The 21422-nt window shown below is 60.2% G+C and overlaps 1 protein-coding gene across 2 annotated transcripts in view; it reads left to right on the forward strand.

Moving 5' to 3' along the window:
- The first annotated feature begins 7212 nt into the window (after positions 1–7212).
- OSBPL5 (oxysterol binding protein like 5) overlaps positions 7213–21422 on the forward strand; it is a 71915-nt gene continuing 57705 nt past the window's right edge. For both annotated transcript variants that reach the window (XM_059150716.1, XM_059150747.1), the window contains exon 1: positions 7213–7227. In XM_059150716.1, coding sequence (XP_059006699.1) covers positions 7213–7227 — 15 coding nt within the window. The remainder of the gene's footprint in view (positions 7228–21422) is intronic.

Here is a 21422-nt window from a genome sequence, read left to right on the forward strand (position 1 = left end):
TCTTCCTTTCTCGCTTCTCTTGGTTTCAGAAAATGATGTTTGGCGTTCCAGTTCATCTGCTTTACCGGTTTTTTGTTTTTATTCTGGCAGTTTTCTCCGGAGACTATGACATGCCCCTTTAACTTATTGCTGATAACGTCCAGGCTCTGCAGCATCGATCAAGTCCCTGGTCCTTCTCCAGCCCTTTGGGCTATTGCTAGATATTTTATTTCTACATCGGTGATAAACCCCACCTCCATGTTCACTGCTCTGGCTATCCATGGTCTGTAGATTTCTAAATAAATTAAGGAGAAAGTGTCCCTGTATAGTCACCATGTATTTGTCTTCCCTGGCACTCTCTATTTCTACTTTCTTTTGTATTTATTTATTTTAAGAGATTTTATTTTTTAGTTTTTTATTTGAGGGAGAGTGAGAGCTAGAGAGAGAGCGTGAGCGCACACACACAGGGAGAGGGAGAAGCAGGCTCCGCGCAGAGCAGGGAGCCCCATGTGGAGCTGGATCTCAGGACCCCGGGATCGTGACCCTGAGCCGAAGGCAGACACGTAACCGACTGAGCCACCCAGGCGCTCCTCTATTTCTACTTTCATCTGCATTATTCCTCTTCAGCCCGAAAACCTTCCTTTCACACTTCATGTCTTATGACCACAATTGCAGCTTTTGTCTGTCTGAAATGTCTTTACTTGCCCTTTGTCTTCTAGGATATTGTCACTGAGTATAAAACTCAGCTTAACAGGGTTTTCTCTCTTTCTTTCTCTCTCTCTCAGCATTTAAAAATGGCATCTGGCTCCCATAATTTCAGAGGGCAAGTCACATTTAATTATTATCATTGTTTCCCTCAATACAATGCGTCTTTTCTCTCGGTGCTTTTGAAATTTTTACCTCTGCATTTCATCAGCTTGACCATGAAGTGCTTTGATGGGGTTGTTTTCGTATTGGTTCTGCTTGGGATTCACTGAGCTTCCCAGAGAATGCCTCCCCAGTGATGTCGACGCCCTTTGTAATGTAAATATACTCCGTCTGGGAGCCTAGATGGCCAGAATAGACTTTTTCTAATCATACACTATATCTGTCTGTAAAAGACACGCTGTCGATTCAAAGGCACAAATCGGGCGTGGCTATGCTAGCACCAGACAAAATCGACTCTACGTAAATAGAACAAAGAAGGACCTTCCTTTGAAGATGAAGGGATCTTTCCGTCAACAAGACACGACTCTAAACACATGTGTCTGTGGAGTGCTGAACGAGGCCGCCTAAAAGACATCCAGATCCTTACCCATGCAACCTCGGGATGTCACCTTACGTGATAAAAGGGACTTTGCAGATGCAATTAAGTTAAGGATCTTGGGCTGGGGGGGATTCCCTTGGATTAGTTGGGGGTCCCCATGTAATAAGGACCAGGGTCCTTATAAAAGGGAGGCAGGAGGACCAGGGAAAAGAGAGAGCAGAAAGAAGATGGTGGAAGCAAGCTTGGAGAGAGAAAACACACGGATGGGATGGCGGCCGTCTCACCGTCCTCCCGCAGTGGAGCCAGAGCCATCGTCTCGCTGTGGCTCTCTTACAACAGCACCAATCCCTTCACAAGAGCGCCACACTCACAACCCGACCGCATCCTAGAGGCCCACGTCCAATACTGCCACGCTAGGGGTTAGGGCTTCGCCATATGATTTCAGTCCATGGCAGCGAGTTACCATCAGAAGGAGGGAAAGGGGAGGGATCCAGGCCTCCGGCTTATGGGCAAATTGGCAGGACTTCCCCATAGAACGAGTAGGCTGGAGAGCTGGTTTCCTCCTTTCATAGGTGCCTGTGCGCAAGCATACTTCCTCTCCCAGAGAAGGGGTCCCCAAGGATTGCCATCACTCCTCCCAGCAGGCACCTTGGTATCTTTGGATGCTGAGTCTGCCGCACTCAGCTCTGTGCCCGTCGCAGAGTGCAGGCCTGACCCCAGGCAGGAGCTGAGGGTTTGCAGAGTTACTGCAGTGTTGGACCTTAAGGAAATCTGCTCTCGGGTCCAGGAAAGCCCTCTGCCTGGACCCGTCCTCCCTCGGTGCTCTGGTGTAGTCTCCTAGCAACCCGCCCACCAGCTGACCTTTGCCAGCCAGGGCCTCCTGGGGACCTGTCTACACTGGACCACCCTCCAGCAACACCAGGCACCAGGCAGAGGCTTTGAAAAGAGACCCGGCTCCTCCAAACTCAGGGTCTGGAGCTGCTGATGAGAACACTTCGCACCCTGGAGAGCACCCAGCATCTCTCCTGGGCAACTGGGACCCTGCTGGGCCCAAGGGCTCAACAGACACAACACAAGGCCAGAGGTCAGCAACTGTGACCAGCAAGCCTGCAGACAGGTAGCCTTTCTGGCATTCACAGGGATTAAATATGTTTTAATTAGTTGTCAGCTCTTATCAGTTGGGGAATTTCACATCAAAATCCAGATTTCAGGTCTCTCCTGAAGGTCAGAGATCGGCAAACCTCACCCGCATTTCCAGTTGGCTGCGAAGGTAGGGCTGCCTCACGCTCCCCCGGGGGCCCCTTCCCTGATGTCACCCTGAGCCCAGACCACTCCTCACTGACCGAAGAGGAAAGTGAATGGGTCTTTTTGCTCCCATCTTTTTGGTGAAAAGTGGGGAGAAACAGGCCCAGTGACCCCCAAGAAAAAAATAGGAGAGGGCTCATTCCTTTGTGGTTGTGAACATTCCTTCATGTCGGATGGGCAACAAAATGCACATGGCCCTGAATTCCCCTCCGAGGATAAGAATCCCCCCCACCGGACCCCTTCGTTGTTTGGATGGAGAGACTGAGGCCCAGACAAAGAGTGCCCAGCCTCAGGTCACACAGCCAGGCCCCCTCCCCCAGATGTGTGAGCACATCTGTGATGCTGGGAGCCACAACAGTGGGGGCTCTGAAGAGGACCCTCCCCATCTCAACCCCGCAGGGCCCATTGGAGATGACCTGCCTGCCTTGCAGACAATTGTGGGGGCCTTCCGGCAGGGGGGCAGCAGGTGGCCCGTGGTGTAGCTAATGGCCTGCAGGAAGCGGGAAGGCCACTGCAGAAACACCAATTAAGCACATTTGGTGGCTTCCTATGGGGAGCCAGGCCCTGTCTTGCCAGAGAGACGTGGGAGCCCTGAGCAGACAGATGGAGAAGAACGCAGACAGCCAGCGAGACCAGCCAAGCCAAGCTTCCTCCTCATTAGTGTCTCTTTAGGACACCACTCCGTGTCTGTGCCCAGGGGAAAGTCCAACCTGATCATAGGGCAGCCTTTCTGGAAGAGATCTGAGGATGGGGTTATTCCCTGCTCTAAAATATTGCCTCCACTGACCCTCATGGGGTCTGAAGCTCCACCACTAGCATCACGTTGGCGGGTAGAGTGGGATAAACCGACAGCAGAATGGAGACTGGCTCCCAGGGCTGGGCTGGGACGAAGGCTGGCCAGAAACCAAGAGGCCGGAAGAGCAGACGTTCAAGGTTAAATATGGCCTCAACTGTCTTGCTAAGAGGGGGTGGGGGACCCACAAGGCCTCCAGGAGACCCAAGGGTTATTGATGCCACCTTGCACCAGGGGCCTGACATGACACCTTTTCTGTTTCACCATTACATCATCACCATCACCATCGTCACCACGTCATCGCCACCACCACCATCATCACCACCATCACCACCACCATCATCACCACCAACACCATCACCATCATCACCACCAACACCATCACCATCACCATCATCACCACGTCATCGCCATCACCACCATCATCACCACCATCACCGTCACCACCGTCACCATCACCACCGTCACCAGTTATCACTACCACCATCTTCCTCGCCATCACTCCTCCTCCTCCTCCTCCTCCAGACATCCCCAAATCCCTGCCAAGGATGAAGGAAAGAAGGAAGAGACCCATCCCGCACCTCCATGCTCCACATCTCCACTCAGGACGTGCCCTGCACTCACCCCTGTGTGCCTCGACGCCCTCCCCAACCCCGTGCACACACATAGTCTCCTCCATTGGGCCAGTGTCCCCGTCCCCTGGATTCGACCGCAGCCATCTCTACATCCTAACCTGCCACTAGCCTACACAGCCGATACACTCACCTGTGTGCAAGCTCCGGTGAGCCTGGGCCTCAGGAACCATGTTCTGATTTGATGTTCCCTGTTTCGGGCAAAAACCTGTCAGGTGCTCAGCAAACACTAACGGAAGGGGTGGAGGGTGGGGAAAGAGAGGGCGAGCGGAAGAGGAAGGAGAGGAGGAAGGGGACGGACCGAAGAGCACGGAGCTGGGGGCGGGAAGGAGAGTGCCCGCAGATCAAACTTTCCCTCTTGGCTGAGACTCACAGACCCCCTGGAAGTGAGAGCTCTCCAGACCCCACTCAGCTTGACGAAGGGGTCCTGCCAAACCCTCCGGTTCTGCAAAGTTCCCTTCCTCAGAAGGGACAAAATTCCTGCCCTTTGTAAGAAAAGGAAACCAAAATGAAGACACATCACCTTGCCCTTCCTGTTTATCAGACGGCAGACTCTCTCTCTCGCTCCGTAAACCGAAGGGCATTGGAGCAAGGCCACTGGAACTCCACTGCAGAGACTCCCGCCTCCTGGGTCCATACCCGAACAAGCCATGGGTCCCAGAGAAGGCCTCGCAGGCCCACGGAATCCTGACGGCTGCGGGGAGCATGAGAGGGCATGCGACTGCTCAGCCGTGCTCCAGCCTGAGCAGCGGAGGCCCCAACCCTTACCCCTCACACCTGTTTGGGGCGTCCCCCTCCCTTGGTGGGAGTGGACCGTCCGATGGCCCCATGCCCCACATTGTCATCGGGACATCTGGAAGGTTCTAGCTGGCTCCTCCAGCCTCTGTTTGGCGCACAGTCAGGGCTTCTGTGCTCGGCTCCCCGAGGAGCTCTCAGAGGCAAATGCTGGGAGCCCCTGGCTCCAGCTGATGTGTGCGGAGTACCCCGGAATGCCAAGAGCCCCCAAGATGGACGAGACCGAGACCGCCACAGGCAAGCGCCTCTGAAGCAAGGACGGTGCCGCCTGGTGTCCATCTGGAAGTCAAGACGTCATGGGCCTGGCAGAGGGGTGGCCAGCCCTGGCTTCTCAGTGCTGAGAGTGGGTACCCACCCCTGCTCCTGTGATCCCAAGCCGCCGTGATGTCAGGGTCGTCCCAGGGATCCTGAACATCAGCCTGGTGCCTCCAGGCGTCACCTTCCGTCAGAGAAGCTTGTGGGGCAGGTCCCAGGACAGACCGGGGCTTGGAGGCTGAGGGCACGGCAGCCCGCAGAGCCTTGCTGTCACTGGAACCTGTCCTGGGTCTCGAGAGGCCCAACCAGTCCCTGAGTGTTGGGCCCTGGAGGGGCCTGGGTCGGGGGCTCACAGCCACGAACTTGCATGGGGACAGGCTGGGGTTCTCCACTTCTGGAACTGACCCAGCTCCGAAACTTCTTCGTTCGTGTGGGTGAGCAAGCTCGTTGCTTGGGTTCCACCGTATCTCCCCACTCCTGCCTCTGCCAAGCTGACCCCTCCCAGAGGGGTCCTGGCCCACTGGCTGCCTTCAGCCTCCCTGGTCTCCAATGGGAAGTCCCCTGCCTCACCTACCCCCTCTCAGCGCCATCTCCCGGCAGGCCCCCTGAGCACACACACGTGCACACACGCGCGCTCACGCTCTGGGCATTCCACACCCCAGAGGTCTCCACGAGCCTCCTTTAGCCATAGTCACCCCTGCCTTCTGGTTTACGTGGACACAAGGCTGAGGCTCACCATCGTCTGAGACATCCTCTCAGTGGCCCCGGATGACCCAGGGAGCCTCGCAGGGACTCCGTGCACACATCCGTGAAACCGGAGCTTGCGGCCGGCCAGGAAGCCTTCTCAGGAGGATCCAGTGAGAGAACGAACAGCTCACAGCGCCCTTCCTGAGCGCTTACTACTCGCCACGAACTTGGCTCCCGACAGAGATCACCACCCCACATCCCCATGAGGCCAGGTAAACTGAGGCACGGAGAGGCTGAGGGAGGGGAAGTGTGTCAATAAAGCCCAGGCCTTGGACTCGCAGGGTTTTCTGCCTCCACTTCAGTGTGACAAGTTTGGGCCAAGGAGCCGACCAGGCAGGGCAGAGGTGGACAGGAGAAGCTCGGGCCACCCCGGCCCCCCGTCTGAGCCCACCGCCCACCCTGAATCCTGCAGCCCACACACCACTCCGGCCAGCGGCAGAGCTGAGCGTGTTAAAGAGAGGCTGCTACCCGGGAGGCGGAGACACGCACAGCCAAGAGCCAGGGTGGCCTTGCTGAACCGTTCCGGACGAAGACTCTGCCCCACTGCCCTCTTCCCCAGCTCCCACGAGGAGTCACCCGAGACTGGGGACCTGCGGCTCTCCCGCCTGACTTCGCTGCACAGACTCGTCAACTAAGGCTGCTGCGGGCCTTACCCCGGGCACTGCCAGGCGGGCGAGGGGTGGGCAGAGCAGGACTGGGCGGAGAGGGACCGGCTGGAGGCGGGGAGGGTGGGCAGGGCCGGCATAAGCAGGACCGGCCTGGGCTGGGCAGGAGCTGGACGCCCAAGGGCATGGGGAGTTACACTAGAAGACAGGGAAGACTCCACTTCCTCTGCTGTGCTGTGTGACCCCAGCAGTGGCCCACCCTCTCTGTGCCTCGGGCTCTGCCCCACCTGGCCCCGGAGGTCCTGTGGGTCTTCTTGGCGTTTCCCTGCGTCATCACTAAGCAAACCTACTAAAGAGAAGTCAGGGCTGCCGGGGGCTGTTAGGTAACACCCCGGCGTGTCCCTTGTGCACCTCAGAAGGACGCAGCCAGGGCTGGAAGCAGATCTGCCGGGCGCCCAGGAGGCGGCTTCAGCAGCTGGTCCCGCTGGCGGCGGGGGCTGCAGGCTCCGGGGAGCACACACAGGCCAGCTCCAGCGCTGCTCTCCTGAACACCCCCCCAACCCCCGCACCCCCGGGAGTGCAGGTCCCCTGCCATAACCCCCTGACCCTGCCCCGCCACCAGCCACTGGCCGCCAGCCACACACCCTGCTGCACAGTCCTGGACACGTCTGCCTGGCCACCAGGCCCATGCTCAGGAGCTGCAGGGCTCCCCTCAAGAAGAGCCCCAGCCAGGGGCAGCGGGGTCCGCGGCACTGGCTCGCGCCTTCTGCAGGCTGGCAGAGCCCGGGCGGCAGGCGGTGGAGCTGAGGACACTCGGGAGAATCAGCCTGGAGCGGGGAACGAGCGGGCGCCCACATGCCTTGCTGCACGGTGAGTGCCGCCCAGGGAGGGGGCTCCGGGGCCTCGGGGAAGGGGCTCACGGCCCGCAGGCGGGGGCGGGGTGGGGTGTGCTGGTGGGCGCCGTGGATGCCAGGCTTGGGGATCCGGAGCTGCGTGGGGAGGGGGCCGGGGAGCGGCAGGTGGCGGGAGCGCCCGGTGTTCTGCAGACTTCTTCCAAGTTCTGGTGGGCGCTGGCAGGAACTCGGGCCGCGGCCCCCAGCAGCGCGCAGCCCGGCGGGGACCTGGGGGCGGAGCGGGGTGGGCAGCCGGACGCGGCCACGTGGTGCTGCATTGCGCCCACAGCCCGGCACTCGCGGGGGCCAGCGCCACCTCCAGGGCGACCGGCCTGGCCCGCCCCCTCTTCCCGGGTGAGGGAGCCTGGCGGGATGGGAGCTTGGCGACCTGTAAGCAGCCACGCGCCCCCTTCGGGGTCACTTGTGCACCGCGCTCTTGCCTTCTCCGTGCCGGCAACGTTCCACGTTTTTGGCTCTCAACAGATTCTTTTTTAAAAACCCAGACTTGAAAAGGGTGTTGGGCAGAGCGGAGGCCGAGGCAGAGGACGGGGCGCTCCTCTGGACCTGGGAGACAGCGCGGGGTCTGCAGGCTCAGCCTCCCCGGCCCCCCGCCCAAGGGGGGGCACTGAGCTGGGCTCACACACACCCCGCCCTGGAGGAAGCCCGGCCTTGGGCCTGAGATCCTCGGGGCAGTGGCCCCTCAAACTGAAGTCCAGGGTGCCCCCTGGCATCATGGGGGGACAGTGTCACTGGAGGCTCCTCTGTGGGGCAGTTGTGGGTCACATTCAGGTGCTCAGAAGGACCAGTGCAAGCCCAGCTCCCTCCGGGCTCCGTCTTCACGGGAGCCCCTGTGGGAGCCCCTCACTTACCCAGATGGCTGCGCTGGCTGCATAGCCGGGCTCCTGCTGGCCCGCCGGGAAGGTCGCCCGAGGTGGCCTCCGCCGCATCTCTCCTCCTGTGTTGATGCAATGAGGCGCGGCTGCAGCCCCGGGGCTTGGGGTTGCAGAACCCGGAGAGGAAAGCACAGTAGCACCCACCGGGGCAGGAGTGGCCCGCTCAGGACCCTCAGGGAGAGGCGTGGGGCTGGAGCTCTGGTTATCGGGTGACGCCTAGTCAGACGGGGCTGGGATGGCCCTGAGCCCTGCGGGGCCTGGACCCCAGTCCGGCTTCTTCCCTCCGCCTTGCTCTCCCAGTCTATGAAATGGGAACCGTGGTATTAATCACTGGGCCCGCTTGTCCATCTTTGGGAGAATTAAATGAGCCCCTGTGGGGGATGGGAATTGGGGGGGAGGGTCTGGCCCTTCCCGACTTGATGCTTCGTGCGTGTGGGCTGTTGTCACCAGGTGTTTAACGAAATAATCATTAGCTTTGATGTGTGTCATGTACTCCGTCTTTGCGGGAAAACAGATTTATGTCTCGGGCAGTTATGCGGCAAGACGGGCTTACGGGGGAGACGCAGCGCCCCCAGGCCAGCCCCTGTGCTCCATGAAATGCCCCTGAATGCAAGGGTACACAGAAGGCTCTGCAGGTGCCCCGTGTCCCTCCGGGCTCTGTCCACAGCGCAGCTGACCCCATAGCCACGCTCTGCAGCTGCCAGCCTGGGTCTGAGCCTCCCACCCCAGCAAGTAAGATCCCTCCACCACCGCGGCCGACAGGGGAGCCCCCAGACTCTCCCGGCCTCCACAGTAAGGGGCTGTCAGGTCCTCTCAGCATCCCCGTGTCCTGATGGAGCCCCAGGCTGGGCGGTCTCCAGTCACCCTCCCAGGAGGCGCTGTGTGCGGGTCCGAGGGCCAGACCCCGCCTGCAGCCCCTCAGGGGACGCGGCTCCCAGTTCCTCGACATTCCCACTGCCTGTGGCTGGCTCCTGGCCCTGGCCGCCCGCTGCAGGAGGGGAGGAGAAGAAGGCTAAGTAGCAGCCTCTCACACCCAAGCTCTGCCCCGCGGCGGGGAAGGAGGGCGGCCCAGGACGCGGCGCTGGGCACACAGCCTGGCTGAGGCAGAGGCTGCAGGCGCCAGGGCCGGGCCCCTCCCCAGATGCTGGCCTCTCCCTGCCTCTTCTCTGCGGAGTCCTGTGGTGATGGGCAGGTTGGGGGGCTGGGAGCTGGCAGGAGCCAGAGAAGGAGGTGAGGGTACTCGATAGTTTGGGGGTGCTGTTGGGCCGGTGTGAGCGATGAGAGGGGGCTAGACAGCCCCAGGCTAAGCCTCCTGGCTGGTCTCCTGCCTCCGTTCCCAGGGAGCCCCCCTGGACCTCCGGGGCCTACGCAGTCTCTGCTGCCCAGACCTCCCACCATACCCTCGCTGCCCGGCCTCCCCACTGCCCCTGGGGGGTGGGGCACTCTGGCAGGGCTGCCTCCTCCTGTCCTCTCTCCGCCGCGTGAGGTTGGGGCAGGCAAGGACACCCAGACCCTGCCAGCCCGAGGAGCCCACTCTCTGTCCAGCACCAGGGCAACGCGGGATGCGTCCTGGAGACCTTCTGGGCCTTGATTTCCAGCCGGCGAATTTCACATTTCAGCTGGCTGAGTCAGAGGCAGTGTCTTCCGGATGGTCCGGAAGATGGTCCTCTGCCGGCCCATCCATCCCGGTCACACACGCGCCCGTCTGCCAGACCCCTGCCCTCCCCGGAGCCCTGGGTCCCCGGCTCTTCCTGTCCCGTCCCTCGGGCTGTCCTGGCTTCTTCCCCAGTTCCCTCTGGGCTCTGAGGACCAGCTCAGCAGGAGGGTGGCTCACAGGCGGGGTCAGGAGCCCCCCCATCTCACAACAGAACCACCGAGAGACCGGCCCTTTCCCTCAGTGGGGCCCTGCCGGCCATGGACAGCGAGGGAGCACGCCAGATCCCACCAGCGACCCACAGCCCTTCCCTCACCGGCCGCTCCTCTGTCTGTCTGGCCATGGGTGTTGTCACCAGCAGACACTTCACGGGCCCTGTTTCCGTGTGTCACCCTTTAGGGCCAGGAGGTGCAGGGAAGAGCTCCAGGGAGGCCCCCAGACGAAAGATTTGGAGGAAGTGGGCAACAGGGCGGTGGGGTGTGTGCGGGCCCGCAGGGGGCAGGGCGCCGTCCCCCGGCCCCTCCTTCAGTCCCCACCACCACCCGTGAGTAAGGGCCCCATGGCCCCATTTTACAGCTGGGGAACCTGAGGCATGAGCCGGTCATACCAGTTAGCTGCTCTTCTGTGACAAACCACCCTACACTTAGCCCCTTAAAATGAGCCCCAGCTACCACCTCCTGTGAGCTGACAGTCTCGGCTGGCCCGCTGGGTCCCGCGCTCAGGGGCTCACAGACAGAAGTCAGGGCCCGGCCGGTGGCGCTGCTTCTGCAGGCTGGGGGCCATTCTGTTCCCGCGCTCATCCAGGCGTGTGGTCGGCCAGAGTCAACTCCTTGCCGCTGTAGGACCCAATCCCGTCTCCCTGCTCCTGCCCGCGGGGCCCCCCGAGGTCCCCTGCCACCGAGCCCCTCCATCTGGGAGCCAGCCACAGACGGCTTCTCACACTCGGGCCCCCGCTCCTCTGTCTCTGACCCCCGCCCCAGCCAGAAGGCCCATCCTGAGGGTCCCCCGGGCACCCCACGGCAACCCAGCAGGGATCTCCACGAATCAGCGAAGAGCGAGGCTGCGAGTCACGTGACTCTCCTCCTCGCGCGTTCCTCCGCCCGGGGCGGGGTCTCGGGCCTCCTGACTCTGCCAGCCCAGAGGTTCACCACTTTCAAGTCACGCAGCTTGTCCTGTGGCCACCAACCCAGGAGGCGGGGTTCCAGGGAACCAGCCCACCAGGGAGGGAGTGCCGAGCCCAGGCGCCAGGAGGCACATGCGTGTGGGAGCTGCGGGGCCGAGTCAGAGCTTGAGCATGGCCTGGAGGGCCGAGGAGGCGGCCAGCTGTGTGGGCAGCAAACACCTTGACCGCAGAAGGGGGACAGGAGGGCCTTTGGGCTCAACCCCTCCCTCCAGACCCAGCACATGGCTGTCCAGACGGGGACAGGCCAAAGACCCTGGGAGGTGCCGGGCAGAACCAGGGAGGGAAGAGACCCCTGCTTCCTAGACCCAGTCCACAGTGGTTTGTGTGAGGGCAGGCCTTCGAGAAGAGGCCCGGCTGCCCCTGCTGCCGAGGAACTCTGGGGGCAAGGCTGCTGGGAGAGATAGCCAGGGGATACGCCCTTGGGTGAACTGCTGTCCTTCCATTCGCCTGTTTCTCGTCTGTCTGCCCCAGTGGTCGCTCCCCGGGAGGTGGGACCTCTTGGCTTTGCTCCCCGCAGGGCTCGCAAGGTGCACACAGCACGGGGTCAAGGGCGGCCTGGTACTGACACTGGACTCCCCAGCTTCGAGGCCACCACCTGCCGGCCCTCCTGCCGAGCAGACCAGGCTCCCAGGACCTCCTCCGAAGAGAGGCAGGCCGGCAGATGGGGTCGGGCCCATGCAGGCCAGCCTCGTCCTGGGCCTGAGCTCCGACAGCCCCTGTGCCCTGGGACAGCGCAGGCCACAGCCACGGGGCTCGCAGCCTCCTGCTGGAGGCCAGGGCTTGGGGGGAGGCATCGCTGCCCGTTCCCCCGCAGCCTGCTGTAGCCATAGGCCTCCAGCAGGCGCCCTCATCCCGTGTGTGAAGGAGAAGGCAGGTCGCGCAGGCCTCCTGGCACAGATGGGTTTTGTCAGCTGCCTTAAATCACAGCCTTAAATTACAGCTCGCTCCCCCAGCCGGCAAGGCTGGCTCCTCCCTCTCTCCTTGAGCAGGCTCTCACTCATTTCCCTCTGCCCTGCGGGGGTTCTCTGCAACTTCGAGAGGGACAGGGACGTGAGACCGCGCGGGTGGACGGGGGCAGGGATTGCTAGGGCCAGGGCGTCAGCAAGGAGGGCTTCCCAGGTGCCAGGCCCGGGCTCAGGGCTTCCTGCAAATGCTGCCGCTGAGCACCGATAGGACCACCTTGGCGCCCCACCCCCTCCCCGGGCCCCAGGGGCCGTGGACCATTTGAGGGGGTCTGGAGAACAGCATGGACACCACCCCAGCTGGAGGGGCTCACGGTCAAGCAGGACAATCAACAACGTCGGAGAGCTGGACCGGTGGGGAGTGGGCAGGGGGGCAAACAGGTGTGAGCAGGGGCCAGGGGCTCAGGAAGCTACCAGAAGGCTCCCCGGAGGAGGTGAGGAGGACCGGGCGGGATCCCTGAGCTGGCGAGCCCCCACCCAGCCCTCTCCTCTCCTCCGCCCCAGAGTCTTCTCCTTTCTCCAAGACAGGGAGGGGCCACGTTCAGTTCGGCCAGTCGCAGGCCACGTGATCAAAGCCTGGCATCAGTGCCCTTCCGACACCTGCCTGTCACCGGTCACCTACTCACGAGCCCAGCCGAGACCCTTGCCAGAGCCCGGGACGCCCCCCGGCACTGGCGTCTAGTCCCTTCCAGACCTGGGAGCCGCAAGTCCGCCGTCTGGCGCCCGCATGTGCCCTGGCTTCTGGGGTCGCAGGCCAAGTCCGCCGCTCCTTGGCCGGGGCATCCCCGGACGCTGCCTCGGGCAGGTGAGCAGAGCCAGCAGCCGGGCGCCGCCAGGCCCCTCGCCCGCCGCAGCCCCACGCGCCCGCAGGGAGACTTCCCGCGGCTTGCGGCCCGGCCCGGTGAGCAGTCGCTGCGCGGCCGGTCAGCGCGCGGGTACAGATGCCCAGTGGCCCCGCCGGTGGCCTCCCGCAGGTGTGGAGGCTCGACTCCGCCTCCCCGCGGGCCCCGGAGCAACTTCCCTTCTGCCCAGCAGAGGGCGCTGTGGGGTAAGGGTTCGGCCAGCGGGTCCGGGAGCCGCCGCGCCGGGGAAGCGGTGGGCGGGGCCCGGCGGGGGCCGGGCAGGTGGGCGGGGCTGGGGTCGGGGGAGCCCCCGCAGGGCGGGGCTGGAGCCGGAGGCTGCGGGACCAGGAGGGGCTCCGAGCCCGCGGCCGATGGCCGGGTGAGGACCGCTGGGCCGGCCCTGGGCCCTTGGCAACACGGCTCCTCACCCCTGCTGACCCCTGGGACGCACGGAGCCTTAATGGAGCGCCTACTGCATGCCAGGCACAGAGCCCGGGCTCGGGAGCATTCTCTAAGCCCTGCGAGAAGCCTGGCCGGCCGAGGGGGCGGGAAAACCTCCCTTCTCCGGGAGCGGGGGCTGGAGTGACGTCTGGGATCCGACGTCCGCACACCTTTCTCAGCCCCTACAGCTCTTCTGCTTCTCCTGCGCCGCCGCCTTCCCCGGAGGTGATGACGGCTTTGCCTCCCAGGGACAAGACGGCTTCTCAGTGGCAGATGCCAGAGGAGCCGGGGCAGTCCCTCGCGCTTAGTGTGACCCGGCAGGAATCAGGAGGGGCTGTTAGGACCGGCAGCGGAGCACTGGGCTTCGGGGGAGCTCCCTGTGTCGGGGGTGCACCTCGCAGGGGAGCCCCAGAAGGCAGCAGAGGCCCAGCCGGCCCTTCAGAAAGAGGAGTGTCTACCCTCAACACTGCCCACCCTGGCTGGGTCCAGGGTCTGCCTGGCAGGGGCCACCTGCAGAGATGAGCCCCTGGTTCTCCCTGGACCAAAGGGTTGGGAAGGTGAGGAGGCGCCGCAGAGAAATCAGGGCCCCCCAGGCATGTGCAGCCCAGGGGGCGGGCAAGAAGCCCGTCTCCGTCCCTAGAGGCCCTGTACCCAAGATGGGAGGGCGGAGGCGCCCTGGGGGAGGGTCCCCTTTCTGCCATTCCTCTCTCTAGCCAGGAAAGGGGTAGCCTAACCTGGGTGGGGAGGACACGGCTAACAGTTCTGAGACCTTCCACCCCCCCCCCCTCTTCCCTCAGCCTCCAGTTTGTCAGGAAGGACCTGACCCAGGGTCCCTAAAGACCTACCCTGGCCAGGAGGCCAGAAAATGCCAGAAAGATCACGTGGGCTGGTGGGAAAGAATACGGCTGTCTGCAGGCCTGGGGCGCTTCCCGGCCAGTTGTCCGGTCCAAGCCCAGCCACACCCCTCGTCTGGGAGACGTGGGGCTCCGTGCCAGCTGCACCCAGAGTGTGTGTCCCTGCGGCGGGGCGGGGGGGGGGGTGCTGCTCATGGCAGGGCGACGGCAGACGCCACCATCTTCCCCAAAGGCCGGCTCTCAGACACACCAGCCTCCCCCCACCCTGGGTGCTGAGGCAGCCCCGTGACTTCCGGGGCAACAGCCCTGGCGGGTCCCCTCTTCTCCTCCCCTGCACCCCCGCAGCCCAAGCCCAGCGCTGAAATCCCAGCGGCCCGCAGGGGTGGAGGGAGACTACCACTCACAGTGCTTTGCTCCAAGTGACCTATTTCTAAAATAGAGAGGCGTTTGTGCGTGCGTGGGGGGCGGGGGTCATGTACCCGCACCCACCCGACCTCCCGCTTCCGTAGAAGGACGGCAGCCAAGTCCAGCCAGGCTGTCTCTCCCTCCCCGTTCCCTTCCATTCTGTGATCCTCTGGAGGTGGGGGACTCCTTCCAGCCCCAGAACCTGGGGGTCTGGCGTTCAGTGCCCTGGGCCCTGGGTCAGCAAATGAGCCAATGGGAGCTGTGCTTTTTGCGGCGCACCTGCTGTGTCTGAGGTCGGGGACTGCCCTGAGGACACAATTCATCTGCCTCACTGTGCGTCCATGAACTGGGGCGCTTGCAAAACTCCCGAGGCCTGGACCCACCGCACCCCGCCCCCAGTTGCCAGGACCAAAGGAGAGTACCACAGCCCGGGAGGAAGGGCCTGGGAATCCCGTCTGACTCGCCCCTGGACCTCGAGCCCTGCTGAGTCCCTGTCTGCTCCGGAGCCTCACAGGTGCAGGGCCGCCCCTGGGGCTCACGGGGACTTGCGGGGGTGGGGGGGTGTTTGGGAGGGCTTCCAGGAGGAAGCGAGGCCAGAGCTCAGAGCGGAAGCGGAAGTGGTAGAGGCTGGGAGGAGGGAGGATGCCAGGTGCGTGCCAGGCTGAAGCACCTTTCCGTCGAGTTATGTTTCCCCTTTCGTGTTCTTGGCCCACGTGCGGTCAGGTCCTGGCATCAGCTCCCACATTCACGCCCCCTGGCTTCATTGAGACGCTGCGGGTTCCCAAACAGCTCAGCTCCTCAGGCCCACACCCTTCCTCGCTGGGAGCCAACCACTTCCCGCATAGCCATCCTCTGGGGCCCCTGTTCTTGGAATGCCAACGCCAGAAGTGCCAATGTCCTGACCCCTCCAGGAATTAGTGGGTCTCGCCCAGGACCCTGGACTCTGCATTCAGTGCTCTAAGCTGATGAGCCCCCACATCCTGGTAGCAGAGGCCGCCTCTCTGCACCCACCGTGCCCAGCCCCCAGCAGCCCTTCCAATGAAGCCAGGCCGGTGAGTGGACACCCCTCGGCACCACCAGCCATCTGCCCACGGGCGGGTGCTTGCGGAGGCTCTGCCTCTACGCGGTGTGCACAAACACCCCCCCCACGCCACCCCCATGCTGAGTGCGGACACAGTGGGCCCCGGGGCTTCCTCGGGCTCCTCCGGGGACAGATGATCGCCTGCCAGTGAACGCTCGTGACAGCAACGACGCAGCGGATAAAACGGTGACACTCTGGTTGCAACAAGTACGGACCCCAAACCTGCCCCATCCTTCCCCTCCTGCAGCCGGCGTTTTGACCACGAATGCAGCAGGAGAGCTAATCCTCCGGGACTGGCCTGCACTCTCGGGAAATCACATTCTACTGCGCCTTTTTTAGACCTGACGCCCTGTTTATGTTGACATCAACTGCACCACGTAAATCCCTAAATCTGAACACTTTGAAATTCGTGGTTCCATTTTAAGCCAAGTTTATTTTCATTAACAAAAATCTTCAGAAAAAGGTCTCCAGGGAAGAAGCTCCCCCTTGCGCACACCGTCATCGTAGATTGCCGGAGCTCGAAGGATGCACGGTGCCGGCCAGTCTTCCCGCCCCCGAGGGCGACGTCACCTGTGCAGGAGGATCGCCCACACGGACTCAGGAGTCAGCAGTGGAATGCTTTCCCACCGAGCCGGCTGCAGCCTCTGAATCCCCAAGAGAAAGCACTGGGCCTGATTCTGCCCCTGGGGCCACTCACAACAGGCAGCACTTTCAAGCATCCCACTTCCCCCACACATACCCCACTGCCAGGACCCGACCACGTGACCCCTCAGCAGTCAGTCTGCTCTCTCAGTCCACTCCTATTTGTCTGTGTCTGTCTTTGTGCCCACTCCTGGTCTCAAGAGCCCAGGGTAAGCAGGTTATGATACATTGGACCATCATACATTGTACCTCTGTGAATGTGACCTGTGTGTGTGCGTAGCGTCTGTATCACATGGCCCAGTAACACATGAATGAGGATCTCCTTGAGACAATGTTTGGCTTTATTGAGGGCCCTGGGTAAGAGAATCACTGACCCACTGGCCCTATGAGAAACAGATCACACTACAAAATAGCAAAGCCAGCCCACATGCGTGGGGCCTACGTGGCAGCCCCTTGTCTCCATCAGACTCAGCTGCAAGGCGGCCCTCAGTGGGGCCAGCCAGGCTCGGGGTCTCCTCCATAGTGCCCTCAAAGGACCTTGCCAAGGACGACACCCCTGCTGGACGCCCCCGCCCAGGCCTGAGACATGAGCGTGGAGACACATTGCTCTGGGTGGCCACCCCACTTCCCAGGGACACCCCGCTGGCTCCCCTCTAGGTTCCCCCCACATGGGGTGTTACACGCGTACTCGCCAGGGGTCTCCAGAGAAGCAGAACCAGTGGGGTGTAAAGAGGTGTCCACAAGAGGAGGCTTGTCATAGGAATAGGCTCGCACACTTGTGGCCAAGAAGTCCCCTGATCTGCTGTCCACAGGCTGGAGACCCAGGGAAGCCAAGGTGCGATGTGTCTGCGTCTAATGGCCTGAGCACCAGGGGCCGCAGGTGTAAATCCAGAGTCCGGAAGCCCAAGACCCAGGAGATGGAACCACGGAGGCCAAGGGAAGACGGATGTCTCAGCTCCAGAAGAACGAGCGAATCCTCCCTTCCTGAACCCCTTTGTCCCGTTCGGGCTCTGGCTGGACTGGCCGATCCCCAACCCACTGGAGGGGGCGGGCTCTTTACTCGGTCCGCTGGATCCAGTGCCAGCCTCCCAGACACACCCAGAATAGAGCTGCGCCACCTGCCTGTCCCAGCCTAAGAATGAAGGCATGGGGAACGGAGATGTCCTGATGGTTCCTGTGCTCCGTGGGCCGGACGCGCACGGCGCTCAGCGAGGGCGCCTCTCCTCGGACAGTTGCCCCCGTCCTGCTGGGTGTGAGGTGGTCTCTCCTTACGGCCCTGATTTGCATGTCTCCGAGGATCGGTGACGTCCAGCATCTTTCCGTGTGCTCATTGGCCAATCATGTCTTCTTTGGGGAAGTGTCTCCAAGTCCTTCGCCATTTTTGAATCGGGTTTGTTGTTGTTGAGTTCCAGGAAATCTCTATATATGGTAGATACCAACCCCTTATCAGGTATGTGGTTTGCAGATGCTTGTTCCTTCCTTGGGTCGCCTTCTGTCTCCTGGTGGGGCGGTCTGTGAGGCACAAAAGTTTTTTATCTTAATCAGGCTGCACTTTAGCTATTTTTTTCTTTTGTTGCCTGTATCTTTGACATCACATCCAAGAAACCACTGCCCAGCTCAATGTCACGAAGCTTTTCCTCTGTGCTTTCCTCGAGAGGTTCCATGGTTCCGGCTCTTACCTTGAGGGCTTTGCTCCATCCTGAGTTCATCTCTGTAGACGGTGTGAGGTTGGGTCCAATTCCATTCTCTTGCACGTGCGTGTCTGGTTCTCCCAACACCATTGCCCAAAAACCCCCCATTGAGTGGTCTCTGCAGTCTTGTTGCAGAGCATTTAACCTCATGTGTGAGGCTTTATCTCGGGCTCTCTCTCCCGCTGGTCTGTCCGTCTGCCTTTATGCCAGGACCACGCTGTTTTGATCATGTAGTAAGTTTTGAAATCAGGAAGGACGAATCCTCCAGCTTTGTTCTTCTTTTTCAATGTCATTTGGGTGTTCAGGGGCCCTTGTGATTTTATATGAATTTTTGGATGGATTTTTCCATTTCTGCAAAGGAATCACTGGGATGTTGCTAGAGATTGCATTGAATCTGTAGATGACTTCGAGTCGTATTGACGTCTTAACAGGCAGTTCCTTTTTGCCCTGGACCCTTCCCACCTGCTAACCAGCTTACAGTCCAGAGGGAGAGAGGCCCCTGCAGAAAAGGAGAGAAACTACTTTTCAGAGTCTTGACCTGCACGGACGTTACAGCCGCCGCCAGTCGCACTGGCCCAAACAGACTCAAACAGATGCCAGATTCATTAAAACTCAGCTCCCCAGTCACAAGAGCCATACTCTGAGTGCTCAGCAACTGCATGTGGCTGGTGGCCACCAAATAGGGCCATGTGGCTTACCAGACGTTTCCATCACTTCAGAAAGTTGTGTTGAATGGTGCCATCCTCAACTTTTTTTTTTTTTAAAGTTTCCTTTTTTTTATTCCAGCAAATGGACAATAAAAAATATATATACTCACAGGCACCTGGGTGGCTCCGTGGGTTAAAGCCTCTGCCTTTGGCTCAGGCCATGATCTCAGGGTCATGGGACTGAGCCCCACATCAGACTCCCTGCTCAATGGGAAGCCTGCTTCCCCGCCTCTCTCTCTGCCTGCCTCTCTGCCTCCTTGTGATCTCTGTCTGTCAAATAAATAAATAAAATCTTTTAAAAAAAAAGAAAGACTAAGACTTCAAACATGACCCACATATTTCATTTTCCAGCATAACTGGTGCACAGTATCATCTTGGTTTCGGGAGTTCATCATTGTGATGTGGGATTTTAATCCAGTAGGATGTGATTCCCCCCAGTGAGTCCACCGTCCATCACCCTACAAAGCTGTTACACTGTGCCCTGTGCTCCCCAGGCCGTGCGCTCCCTCCTGTGATTTATTTATCCTGCAGCCAAAAGTGTCTTCTTCTCAGCCCACTCCTCCTCACCCACGCCCCCGCGCTCTGGCAAAAACACCAGTTATTTCTGTGGTCTGTTTCTGTTTCCGGTTTTGTTTTTGTTTTGTTGAGAGTGTACATAGAAGTGAGACCTTCCAGTGCTTGTCTATCTCTGTCTGACCTATTTCACTTGTCATAATATCCTCTGGGTCTGTCCATGTCGTGGAAGATGGCAGGATTCCATTCTTTGTTATGACTGAGTGATAGGCCATCTCGTGTGTGTGTGTGTGCACGCGCGCGCCATGTCTTTATCCATTCATCTGTCAGTGGACAATTAGTTTGTTTCCATATCTTGCCTGTTGTAAATAATGTTGCAATAAACAGGGCTGCAGATATCTTTGCAAATTCATGGGTTTGTTGGTGTTGTTGTTTTTTTTTTAAGATGAACACCCAGTAGTTTGATTACTGGTTCATAAGGTAGCTCTATTTTGAACTTTTTGAGGAACCTCCACAGTGTTTTCCAAAGTGGCTGCACCAGCTTGCATTCCCACCGGCCATGAGAGATGGTCCAGTTTCTCCGCATTCTCGCCAGCACTTCTTGTGTCTTGTGTCCGATTTTAGCTATTCTGACTGGTGTGGGGTGGTATCTTATTGTGGCATCGATTTGCATGCCCCTGGTGATGAGGGATGTTGAACGTCTTTACCTGTGCCTGATGGCTCTCTGTGTGTCTTTGGAGAGATGTCTGTTCATGTCTTTTGCCCATTTTTAAGTCAGGTTGCTTTTTTTTTTCTTACTATTAAGCTGCAGGGAGTTCTTTATATAGTTTGGCGACTAACCCCCATCAGATGTATAATTTGCGAAGATCTTCTTTTATGCACTAGGTGGGCTTCTCGTCTTGGTGGCTCTTTGCCGGTCAGAAGCTTTGGTTTGCTGTAGTCCTGCTTGTTAATTTTAGCTCTTCTTGCCCCTGCCTGAGGAGACCTGCCTAAAAACACACCACCAAGACTGATGTCAGAGCTACTGCTGCCTGTGTTCTCTTGGAGGAGTTTTCAGGCTCCTGATCTCACGTTTGGGTCTGTCACCCACTTGGACCTGATTGGTACGTGCTGTGAGGCAGGGGTCCTGCTACATTCCCTGCACATGGTGGTCCAGCCCAGACTTGGCTCAGCTACAGGAGGCCCAAAGTGGAAATATAAAAATCCCCATGCTGAACAGGCTGATTCTTTCCACAAAGTAGGGCCTCCAAAGTAGGACCTCCCTGAAGATCAAGGCAACTGCAGTCAGCTATTGGAAGGCAACATTGCAATCCTGACGGAGGACTTGGATGTGGAGGAGCTGATTCTCATTACAAAGCAGGGAGGAGGGAGGGGAGGGGTGGACACTGGTGGTGCACACAGGAGGGCTTATCTGGAGGCCACCTCTCACACCAAGGAGATGCAGGAGCTGCAGGCAGCCTGGTCTCGCGTGCATCTGGGGACAGGAGACGCAGGCCCCGTTCTCTTCTTATAAAGACCATACTGGACAGACTCACCTCTGTGTCCTCCCCCTGCAGTAAATGGATGAGGCTCCCTCTTTCCTCCTGTGATTGGCACTCGGTAGCTCCACCCACTGCCCTTGCCCCCTCCAAAGCTGGGCCTCCTGCAGCAGCCTCCTCCCCACAGGCCCAGCACGTGCCCCTTCCTCTTCAGCCAGCAATAGGAGGTATGAGCCGCAGAGCTGTGGGCGAGGGCCTGATTGCGCACACACCCGCGTCTGCGAACAGTGCCAGGCCCCCCATCAGCAGCTGTGTCTGGGAGGACTGCCCCACACTCGTGGCCAGACTCCTCGGGAGAGGACCAGATGGAGGACCCGTCAGGCCCCCGTGACAGGCGCCACTCCTCTTCCAGCCCAGACAAGGCTGTGGTCCTTTCCTGGCCCGGTGCGCTCCAGGTTCTAGGTATGTTTTCAGAGACTTTGAAGGCACTGGCATTCTGGCTTGCCCAGCTCCTGCCCTGCTCTCTGTGGTCCCAGGAGCGGCCCTCTACAGCCTGGCCATCAGCAGCTCCCTTGTCTTGAGTGGGCCCCATGGGGCTGTCACATTAGCCTCTGCGGATGGCCTATGTCCAGAGGCACCCCTGTCTCCTGGGATCCATGCTTTTGAGGGGCCCTTGCAATAAGACTCCAGGGAACCGGAACTGGAAGCATCTCTGGAGCAGACTAGAGCTGACCCTGCACAGGCTGGGTCCTCTCCAGAGCGCTTATGAGCCCTGGCGCGTGTCTCTGTGCTGACCGAGCTGGTCTGGTCCCCACTGACTTCTTCC

The sequence above is a fragment of the Mustela lutreola genome, chromosome 1 (assembly GCF_030435805.1).
Source record: "Mustela lutreola isolate mMusLut2 chromosome 1, mMusLut2.pri, whole genome shotgun sequence".
Lineage (NCBI taxonomy): Eukaryota > Metazoa > Chordata > Mammalia > Carnivora > Mustelidae > Mustela > Mustela lutreola.